The 12,041-nt window shown below is 38.4% G+C and overlaps 1 protein-coding gene across 5 annotated transcripts in view; it reads right to left on the bottom strand.

Annotated features, from left to right (window-relative positions):
* Positions 1–12,041, bottom strand: part of nav2a (neuron navigator 2a) — a 133,476-nt gene that overhangs the window by 15,484 nt on the left and 105,951 nt on the right. For all 5 annotated transcript variants that reach the window (XM_088991440.1, XM_088991442.1, XM_088991444.1 and 2 more), the window contains 6 exons: positions 10,615–10,916; positions 7,475–7,635; positions 6,753–6,935; positions 5,053–5,105; positions 1,814–1,837; positions 866–940 (listed from right to left, as the gene is read on the bottom strand). In XM_088991440.1, the coding sequence (XP_088847566.1) occupies positions 866–940; positions 1,814–1,837; positions 5,053–5,105; positions 6,753–6,935; positions 7,475–7,635; positions 10,615–10,916 (798 nt within the window). The remainder of the gene's footprint in view (positions 1–865; positions 941–1,813; positions 1,838–5,052; positions 5,106–6,752; positions 6,936–7,474; positions 7,636–10,614; positions 10,917–12,041) is intronic.

Below are 12,041 nucleotides of genomic sequence, written 5' to 3'. Positions count from 1 at the left end.
ATATATATATATATATATATATATATATATATATATATATGCAGTATATACCGTGTATCTATATGCGGTATATACTGTATGTGTTACTTCCGGGTTGAGTGAACTCTGGCCCGTGTGGCTGCCGCTGCTCACCCGCACAAAAAATATCCTGTGACTGTAAAGTGTCCTTGAGAAAGGCGCTTAGAAATTAAATGCATTATTATTATTATTATTGAAAATGATTAAATAAACACGCAAATAAATAATCACATAGATAGTTAGCTAAGTAGCTATTTAGCTAGATAGCTACCTATTTAGCTAGCTAGTTAGCCAGTTAGCTAGCGAGATAGATAAATAGTTAGTTAGCTAACTAGCTATTTAGCTAGCGTGCGAGTTGCCAGGCATGAGCAGTCAAAATGTTGTGCCACTAAATAAATAAACACATGTATGAATAAATAAATAAACACAGAAATAAACACATGTATAAATAAATAAATGAATATATTTGGATAAATCACTTTGCTGCTGTGAAATGTAAATTTCTCCACTGCGAGACTAATAAAGGCAAATCCAATCCAAATAAATACATAATAGATAAATAAATAAATGAATAAACAAATACACAAATAACTAAATAAATAAATAGATAAATAAATAAACACGCAAATAATCATATATAGTTAGCTAGTTTAGCTAGCTAGTTAGCTAGCTATATAGCTAGCTAGATAGCTAGTTAGCTATTTAGCGACCTAGTTAGCCAGATAGCTAGATAGATAAATACTTAGTTAGCTAACTAGTTATTTAGCTAGCTAGCTAGATAGCTAGCTAAATAAGGAATAAATGTGAGGTGGATGGATGCATTTGGGGTGTTGGCAAATTCACTCACGTTGGCACTCAGCTGTGTTGTTAGGGCGGAAACTTTCTCCTGGGAGGCATCCAGCTCCCGGCGTAATTTACGGATCTGAGAACATGGAGAAGAAAAAAAACACAGTCAGACATAAACGCAGACATACCTAGCTAATAAAAACCTGCAATTTGCACACGTGTAAAACTTGGGTGGTGATGTATGACCAACCTCCAAAGTGGAAAAACTTTACTTTGATAGTGACATGATACGACAATGAAAATGTCACATCAGGAAGGCCCCTGACCGAGAAAGCGACACACAATGCATTCTGGGTACTCTCTGTGGTCTGAAAACTTCGTATTGATGGCAAAATTAGGAGGAAGACATAAATAACGCGATGGTGAATCGTTGTGTGTTGCACCTAGACTACTATTTGATACTAGTTGACAGAAATTCCCAGCTGACAAATCAGCCCATTTCCAACGGAGCTTGTGCGCCATCTTGTGCATTTTCTGGGACGCTACATCGGAGTCCAGACGGCTCGATATGATACGGAAGGACTTCTTTAATGGATTGCAAACATTTATGCTTTCCTCTTTAGAACTATTTGAATCATATTCATAAGTGGATGAGTAACAAGAAAGCATCATCTCCAAATCTGAACTCTCCGAAGCCATTGTTTTGATTCTGGAGCAAGGCAGTTTGTGAAGGAGTATCCTGGCGTGATGTCACGAACAAGGGGGCGGGACGTTCCGAATCTGCTCAGTTCCGAGCTCATTCTGTTTTGGGACACTTTAATAAGTCATTTTTATTGGTGTTTTGCATTCAACTAAAAACATCAGCCTGTGTGTTTGGGGTATTTTAGATGCTATAAAACGTTTTTCTGATGTCAGTTAGGAAACAAAAAAATGGTGTCGGTTGTCCTTTAAATGTTTGAATATTGAACGTGGGATATTTCAAAGAGAACTAAACACGATCTTTACTCACCTCTGACTGAGATTTCTCCTCGTTCTGTGAGATGAGACAATGAGAGAGAGGGGGGGAAAAAAAAGGGGATGAGATTTATTATGGGATGTTCCGAGGGTTGTCAATCAGCCAAGATCACATGTCGCGATTCATTGTTCCGAGATTTCGGGTTACCACATTTTGCAATTTCAAAGGCCGCTCGGGTGTACGATATCTGAAAAGCATCGAGATTTCTTCCTCAAGGCATTTTGGCTGACATGGATCGCTCGCTACCACTCCAGCTTGTCATTTCGAGACCGTCATAACAATACCAAAAAAAAAAAACAAAATGACATGAACGCAACACGCCCTTGCTACTGTTCACAAAAACAAACAGCGAAAAAAATAAAAATAAAATGAGACACAGACAGCATATTTACGATACGTGAAGTAAACACAATCCATCTCTTGGTCTCATTTCATCCATCTTTGTAAATTTCAACTGGAAAAATAAAATAGACCGTTTTTCATGAGTTTCATATTTTGAAGCAGGGAGAGACAAATTATTAATTAAACAGTGTCATGATTAAATTCAACCCAAACAAAAAAAAGAAGAAAATAAAGAAATAAAGGAGAAAAAAAATATATATATATATGTAGAGGCAACATCCGACTTACGACCGAGTTCCATTTCAACCAAACGGTCGTAAGTCAAAATGGTCGTAAGTTGAAATCCATTCAAAATGTTGAATAGATACTCGGAGGCTAAATAGGGTCTGGAGGTCGTGGTGGTAAGTACAGGTGGTCGTAAGTCGAGCCGGTCGTAAGTTGGATGTTACAAAATACAGGAGCGGAACATTTCATTTATAGCTGCCTTTCAAAACTCTCAAGGTCACTTTACAGTCACACGATAACTTTTTCTGTGGGTGAGCAGCGGCAGCCACACGCGCCAGCGTTCACTCAACCCGGAAGTAACGCAAATAGATAGAAAGCTACTTAGCTAGCCAATAGATTGCTAGATAGATAGCTAGCTAGCCAACCAGCCAGCTAGATTATATAGCCAATAGATAGATAGTTAGATAGCCGGCCAGTGAGCTAGATAGCAAATAGATAGCAAATAGCTAGCCAGCGAGATAGCCAGCTAAAGAGCTGGCTAGCTGGATACGATAACAAAACATTTGAGAAGCATTCCAGACAACATCTCATCCCTCTAAACCAACATCTTATTTTCTTGTTTTGACTCCTAGAGCAAAAGATGCCATAAAAGTACCTCTAAAGCCCCCCTACTTTGACCCCCGACCTACGACCTTCTCAACCCTACCGTTAGTTGAAATGATGTGCCTGTGAAGGATAAAGTTGTCATCATAATGCCTCCAGACGGCTTTTAAATGCCAAATCTCGGACTGGAGGGAAAGAGCCCAAATGGGAGTTGCTGTGTGTGTGTGAGACCTGCCCAGGTGAGTCAACCGGGACGGAGGGGGCGTGGAATAGGAAGTGGAGGGGCGGGGCTACCTGCCGGAGCTATGACTCTGACTGGCTATCATGTCAATGCCCCCATATGGGTGGTTGAGGATGTGGTTGGATTAAGTGAATAACAATTACTGTCATGTGCACACACATACACACCTACACACACACACACATTTCTGTTTCAATGATCTTGTGAGGTCCGGATAACTCCAGATAAGGAGTGAAGAACACCGTTGCTGATAAGTTTTGAGAACGAGTATTACATTTGAACACTAAATATCACCCCATTTCCCACTTCGGCTTCTTTAAAAACAAAGAAATAAAAAGTGGACTTGAAACTGAAATAAGAGCAGGAGTGAGGTTTCTGAATGGCTACATTCAAAGTCCTCACCCTTGTAGTGAAATTGGTTAAAATATCATTTTACTTTTTGTGGTATGAACTTTTTCCTCTCATTAATCACACACACACACACACTCACACACACACACACACACACACACACACACACACACACACACACACACACGCGCACAGGCATGGTTTTATGATTTTACAAACAAAAGACGCAAACACGTTGGTCTGGTTTGAACATTAACTGCTTACTTCACGCAACTGGTTGACACTGAGTCATTCGCTAAAACAATTGACCGGAAAAAAATTAAAAAAAAATATTTCACCTTTGAAGATACTCCCCACATTAAAATTGAAGCGCCTTTCAAAACTCTCAAGGTCACTTTACAGTCACAGGATCATTTTTTTCTGTGGGTGAGCAGGGGCAGCCACGTGCGCTGGCGTTCACTCAACCCCGTACAACTCATATAGATAGAAAGTTAGCTAGCAAGCTAATAGATAACTAATTGCTAGCTAGCTTATAGATAGCAAATATATAGATAGATAGCTAAATAGCCAGTTAGCTCGTTAATAGACAGCAAATAGATAACTAGCTAGGTAGCCAGCTAGATCGCTAGTTTGTGTTGTACTCTTAATATGTAAATGTGTGGTCTTCTGGTGGTAACAATCGGTAGTGTTTACCACTAAAATGCTACTGGGTGGTTTTGTTCAATAATAATAATAATAATAATAATAATAATAATAATAATAATAATAATACATTCCATTTCTAAGCGCCTTTCAAAACTCTCAAGGTCACTTTACAGTCGCAGGATCAGTTTTTCTGTGGGTGAGCAGCGGCAGCCACATGCGCCAGCGTTGACTCAACCCGGAAGTAACTCAAATAGATAGCAAGCTAGCTAGCGAAATAGATAACTAATAGCTAGCGAATACATAGCTAATACCTCGCAAATAGATAGCTATTAGCTAGCGAATAGAAAGCTAGCGAATAGAAAGCTATTTGCTAGCGAATAGAACGCTAATACATAGCAAATGGATAGTTAATAGCTAGCTAGCTATATAGGTAGTAGATACAGTATCTAGCTAAATAGTTAGATAGCCAGCTAGATAGTTAATAGACAAAACACACCTATTTAAAATTGCATTTTCTGTGTAGCTCTTTCTCTTGTTTCTATTTATAATTGTATTTTAATTATTGTATTCTACTTTGTGATTGTATTTTATTTATTATAGTACCTATGCTTGTCTGTGACTTAAAATGTCCTTGAGAGCTTTGAAAGGCGCTTAAAATATAATGTATTATTATTATTTATTTGATAGCGAATCGATAGCTAGCTAGGTAGCCAGCGAGATCGCTAGTTTGTGTTGTACTCTTAAAATGTAACTATGGCGTCCTCTGGTGGTAACAATCGGTAGTGTTTACCCTTAAAATGCTACTCGGGTGGTTTTGTCTACTCACCGTGGAGTACATGGAGGAAGTACTGGAGACCAGAGACAAGGACGAGCCATGAACTGCGGAGACACGAAGAAAAAAAAAACATACAAGTAAATACAAAAAAAGTGATTCCTAAGAGATACCTGCGCAGTAAATAAAGCCACCCGACAGGTCCTCCAGCCTCCAATTCAACTTCCCCGAACTATAATTCAAGATAAAACTCGTCGTACACAGTGGCAAGCAGTGGCAAGCAGTGGCTCAGCCTTGGCACGAAATTTCAAATGACTCAGCGACTAATCACACTTCAAAGCGGCCAACCTCCTCCTGCTGCTCGGAAGCCGATTAGACGGAAGCAAAAAAGTGATGTCATCGCCTTTTTGGATTAACCTCTCAGTCACCAATGCAATATTGATCTTGACTTGTACTGCACGGCAACGTCTTTTGAATGGACACAAAGCGTCCCATTTTGCCTTTAGATGACACAGTCTGGGAATGACGTAGCTAGCTAATGGTATGAACATAGCTAGCTAATGGTATGAAATAAAAATACATAGTATGAAATCAGCATTTAGTGTGAATATTTACTGATTTATCTCGCTAGCTAGCTATTTGCTTTCTATTCGCTATCTATTTGCTGTCTAGCTCCCTGGCTGGCTATCTAGCTAGCTAGATATTAGCTAGATAGCTATCTAGCTATTAGCTATCTATTGGCTAGCCAGCTAGCTTTCTATCTATTTGAGTTACTTGCGGGTTAAATAATTTTTAAAATTAATAAATACATAAATAAAGAAATACACAAATAAATAATAAATAAATAAATACATATAAAAAAATAAATAAATCCATAAATGATTGTAAGTTTCTCCACTGTGAGACTAATAAAGGCTAATCTAATAAACAAATTAATAAATAAATAAATAACATGAAAGAAACATAATCAAATGAATGAATACATAAATACACAAACGATTGTAAATTTCTCCACTGCGAGACTACTAAAGGCTAATCAAAAAATAAATAAATTAATTAATTAATTAATTAAATTAGATAAACATAAATAAATAAATACATAAATGATTGTAAATTTCTCCAATAAAAGGCTAATCCAATAAATAAATAACATTTAATAAACACAATACATAAATAAATACAATCAAATGAATGAATACATAAATACATAAAATTAAATAAACAAATAAACAAATAAACAAATAGATGATCGTAAATTTCTCCACGGCGAGACTAGTAAAAGGCTAATCCAATAAATAAATAAATAACATTTAATAAACATAAATAAATAACTACATTTCGGTTGAGGGTGAAAAACTCCTTTGTGATTGCACTGAAGTTTATCCATGACGACGTTTTTGTGAAGACAATGCTCCCACAGTCTTTGTGGCTTTGCTTCAATCTACCGCAGTCTCAGCCTGCAAATGGACATTTTTCCCCAACAAAGAATCTTTTGCAAACAACAAAGTGGGGCAACCAAAGCCGATTATGGCTTTTCTCAAGGCACAGAAGTATTTTATTATTATTTGTTTTGTTTTTTTTGGAGAGAGAGAAAGAGAAGCAGCTGTAAGTAACCCTTCCTGCGGTTCCTCTTAACGCATGTATTCGTAATTGTTTTGGCACAGCCGGTGAGAAAATTAAAATGGGAATGAAGCACGGCTCTTTGTCCATACAATTAGACATTCAAAGCGCTATTTTTGTGGTTGTCGTCGTACCTTCTTCAAAGCCGTCGCGAAAAGAGCCCGATCGGCTCATGGTGCGGGTCTTCTCGTCCAGGGACATGCAAGAGTTTCTCAGCCGGTTGTCGGCGCAAGGGTCAAAGGTCACATCCTGGTTGGTCAGGCTGTTATTACGCAGGCCGGTTAGGTTGATCTGAGCTGTTGACGTTGGGCTGGAGGCTGTGAACATGAAAAGAATGTGGGGAAAAAAAGTTGAGAAATGAAAAAAACAAAAAAAAAAAAGTTGAGAGGAATAAAATATGAACGTGTAATGCTTAAAGCTATTTGTTTAGAAAAAACATATAGATAGACATAGGTATACACACACACACAGATATATAACATCTGTACATATGATAGATAGATAGATAGATAGATAGATAGATAGATAGATAGATAGATAGATAGATAGATAGATAGATAGATAGATAGATAGATAGATAGATAGATAGATAGATAGATAGAGATAGATAGATAGATAGATACATACACACACACACATGTGTATATATTATATATATATATTCTACATACTTATAAATAATAAGAAAAATAATAATAATAATACATGTTATTTGAAGCGCCTTTCAAAGCTCTAAAGGACACTTTTCAATTACAAAACAGCCACGTCAAGAAAACCACTTAGATGATATGATCAATATTGTTAGATATGAATCTGGGGTTCCAATGTATGATCACGTGCGATATGTTGAGCGTACCAAGCTGTCCAAAATTGAAGCGAGTGCCCGAGGGGGAGGTAAGGCTGGAGGCGGGCGAAAAGGGGGAATTACTGGCCGATTCCTGAAGCCCACTGGTGGAGTGGGAACGCAGCCAATCGCGGCCTTCCTCGTGGCTTCGCAGCGGAGGGGGCGGGCCATACCTAAAACAAGTACAAGTTGAATTCGGGGGTGAGGAGACAATACAGTCAAACAATCCATCCCTTTATCTCTTTATCTATATGTATAAATATAGAGATATAAAAGATATATCCCACACTTTTTTTACTATTACATACAAATTTGGCTTTCTGATTTTGATATATATTTATTCTAGAATACATTGTATCTAGATGTAAAAAATGTATTCATATATAATGTTACTATGCTTAGAATATCTTGTTTTTCTATCCCCTTTCAAATTACTGTCGAAATTAGGCATGCACCTTTGTGTTTTCGCCACAAGGTGGCAGCATAGAAACAATTAGTCGACGACCACAATAGGGAAAAAGGCCACAAAAACAAACAAACTAAACAAAACAGGGAGGAGGTTTCTTACAAATGACCACTTTCAACCACACAAAGCTGCACGTTTTCACATCTACGCTATAAACTTAAACATTTTAGGCCTTCACTCGTTTATGTTTTGCCTCACGATGATAAGCCTCAACCTAACAACAGCGCACACAGGTCACATTTACCTGTCCTGTTTCCGAGGCAGTGTTTCGAAATATATATTTTTTTAATTTTAACTGCCAATCTGTAACCATAAATAAATAAATAACATAAATAAGTAAATAAAATGTGTCATATTTTTATGTAAAAAAATAACTGTGTAATATTTTTTTTTCATTTTAACTAATTCACTGCCAAGCTGTAAGCAAAAATAAATAAGTAACTACAGTAAAGTCTCGTTATATCGATATCGGATATATCGATAGTCCCGGTTATATCGATATTATTTCTATGCACGCACGGAGAAAATTACATGCAAACAGGGTCGGATATATCGATAGTCCCGGTTATATCGATATTTTTCGGACTCCCTTGAATATCGATATAACGAGACTTTACTGTATATAAATAGTGTGTAAGATTTTTATGTAAAAAAAAACAGTATTTTTTTTTATTTTAACTCATTCACTGCCAAGCTGTAAACAAAAATAAATACATAAATAATAAGTAATTAAATAGTGTGTCATATTGTTATGTCAAAATAATACTATGTTTTCTAACTCATTCACTGCCATTCCCGAAATTATTCGGGAATTGAAAATATGACGAGGAGCGCCATTCCCAAATTCCTTTGGGTTTTGCTTTCTCTTGCGGTGCCGATAAAGCGCTGGTCAGAACTATGGCAATGTTTTTTTTTCCCTCCCAGGAGGAGTTAGCATTTGCCTTTTGTCCAGCCGCCCCCACTTGCACCTCATATTACTCCAGATACATATCATTTAGGAATTAACTCTTTTTTTCCGATGAAAGAAGAGAGTTTAAGGTTTCGTAAACTCAATATTTTGTGGGTCCTGCAATTTGAGTGAAAAATGACAAAAAAAAAAAAAAACCTGGCACTGGAGTGGACACATGTTTTGCACATGTATGGCAGTGAATGAGTTAAAAGGTTAAAAACAAAACTAAGTGTTAAAAAAATGTTAAAAACAAAAGACAGTAGGAATATATTAGGGATATATAGAGGGCCGAAACTACCAGCAAAATAATTTAGTTTGCTGACGAAGCTTCTTGGATAAGAAGCGAAAAGTCCGACACCTTCAAAGAAGTACAGATGACGGCTGAAGAAACCTTTTCATCGATGGACCACTACTGTACGACTGAAAGCTTACATAGACTTAAAACCAAATATATATATTTTTTCTGTGCATGTGCATTTAACTTCCTCTTCAATGACCACAATTGCGTGAGCAAATCACTTTGTCTCTGTGCTGGAGTGCAGGCAGAGGGCAAAGGAAACGGGACACTTTACCACTACAATTTTGACTGGTTTAAAAGCATGGAAAACACATTTTGACTTGCTTTACAGTAGGAAGTGAAGGAAATATCAGGTTTGCAACACAGCCATTATTTTGAATAATTTGTGCTGATCAAGTTTTTCCATTCAGTGCTTCAAGTAAGGAGGAACGCAGCGGCACTTTTCAAATTTAGCTTCCTTCCATCAAACAGGGAACATTTATGTCATACCTGGACTTCGTATTAGCTTGTTGTACCCAGCTTGATAATTTCTATCTTGCGCCATAGGATACTCATAGAAGTAAATTGAATATCTGACAAAATCAAAAATAATTTTCCCCCCTTGCTGCTGGAACAGTTCGTTTGGCACACGCCATCATTTAGACAAGCTACGGAAGCTCGAAACATACTCAAACAAAAACACAACAAGGCTGACTTAAAAATAAAAGCTCACCAAATGATCAACGCATTGACGCCAATGCAAGAGCTTCCTTACACTTTTATTTTGAAGTTGAACCGACTTGATTAACCTTCACCACGTTGTTCGTGCCACTTTGTCGTTGCATTCAACGACAACCGAACGACAATTCCAAATCATATTCAACTTATTATGTTTCTAATTAAACCACCAATTACATAAACCGTATTTTCCAGTGCATAAGGCCCACCTCCAATTAATGGTGTATTTTCAAAGTTTTACCATATATAAGGCCCACTGGACTAGCCACATGCGCCCGCGTTCACTCAACCCAGAAGTAACTCAAATACGTACATAGAAAGCTGGCTAATAGATAGCTAATAGCTAGCTATAGCTAATAGATAGCCAGCTAACCAGCTAGATAGCAGATAGAGCGAGCTAGACAGCAAATAGATAGATAGATAAGTAGCTCGCTAGATAGCCAGATAGTGGGCTAAATAGCTAAGTAACTAGTCCCCGTAACTTAGGAATTAACTCCAAAGTGTAGTATTTTTACGCTGCATTGAACGTTTATGTTGTCCTAAAACTCAATATTCTGTGAGTCCTGGAATTAAAGTGACAATGACAAAAACCCTGGCACTGGAATGGAGACATTTTTGCACATGTCTGGCAGTGAATTAACAGTGAGTTAACAGTGTGCTAGTGTCAAAATTCTAATATGCTTTTGTCAAAAGCAGCCCATTTTTCAGTCCCTCGCTCTCACCTTTCCGACATGGCCGTCTTGACGCTTCCAGTGCGTCCCAAGGCGGACAGTGTGTCCTCCCTGTGGGTCCCGTGTCCTCCTCCTCCTCCTCCTCCGCCGCCGCCGGCACTGCCGAGGCTCATGTCAATGGACTCGCTGCTGGTGTGCATGCTGCTGACCGACGGGTAACCAACACTTCCTGTTCCGCCGTGCCCGCCTAACGTGCCCTCCCTGCTCTGGGCTGATGAACTGCTGAATGTTGTGCCCCACGTCAGACTGTTGGAGGGGCCGCTGGAGGAGTAAACAGAGCCTGGGCTGGAGCCCTGCGGCGGGAACAAAGATTTGTGTCAATTACTCTTGCGATTGTTTACGTTGAAGGCGGCATAGGTGGTTTCACAAGCAATGCTAGTTGTCGGAAAGGATGACAGTGATACGAGTGCTTACGAACTTAATTCGTTCGCAGAAAGTGTTGTGTAAGGCGAAAAGTTGGTCTGCCAAACATTTATTTCCCATAAGAAACCATTAAAAATGACAATAATTTGTTCCCATAAAACTATTTTCTACTAAATAAGCCTTAAAACAACACAAAGTAGACCGTATTGTATGTATAATAAATGTGCTCCTGTATTGTAATTAAAGAAATAATATGTACGGTATAATAAAGTTGTTCTATTTACCTATGTGATGGTCGTAGTTGCCTCTTGATGATATCCGAGTGAAGTTGCCGTGCTTTCTCAGCGACAATACCATCACTCACACTGTCCCCTGCTAGCTGATTTTCATTAATCCAAATCAACAGAAGTTTTTCCAACCTCTTCTATTACCTGAGACCTTTGCTTAGACAACACAGAAACACCCTTAGCCACGCGTAGCAATGGTCGACTTAGCATTCTGCTACTGGGATGTCACACAAACGCACACCTTGTTCGTGTTTTTCCATGATCTCCTTCTTCTGCTCGACCGTCATTTTCGTTTGTGTCCTCTTCGGCTTAACACAAGCCTGTGGTGGGGCCTTTTTCGGTCCCATAATAGCAAAAGTACTCCACTTGATAGCAAACCACGTCTGCACTCAAAAGAAATGGTTTGTTTTCGTCCGCCGAAAACTAGTTTGTATGCCAAGATTATATTCTCGCGAATTTATTATTCGTAAGGCGAAAAGTTTGTGAGCTAAAGCGTCCGTAAGCCGAGGTATCACTGAACTTGACTTTTTCTAATTATCTACCCCCCTTGTCACTTTATGACTCCCACAAGTGCTTATGAATCATGTTAGAATATTACAAATGAGGCATGCACAAACATGTCCGATACCTTCAGGCAGTCAAAACGTACGCTTGTAACACGGTTTTGGTAGATCACATGACTCAACCTCGGAAAACCGGTTCGTGGACTTCCTGTCGCAATAATTCGCAAGAAAACAGGTTGGCAACAGGAATTGTGGTGTCTTTGGT

The sequence above is a fragment of the Hippocampus bargibanti genome, linkage group LG03 (assembly GCF_051943395.1).
Source record: "Hippocampus bargibanti isolate YZ-2025 linkage group LG03, ASM5194339v1, whole genome shotgun sequence".
Classification (NCBI taxonomy): domain Eukaryota; kingdom Metazoa; phylum Chordata; class Actinopteri; order Syngnathiformes; family Syngnathidae; genus Hippocampus; species Hippocampus bargibanti.
Note: the sequence above shows the minus strand (reverse complement) of the source record. Positions and strands in the feature narration are given on the sequence as shown.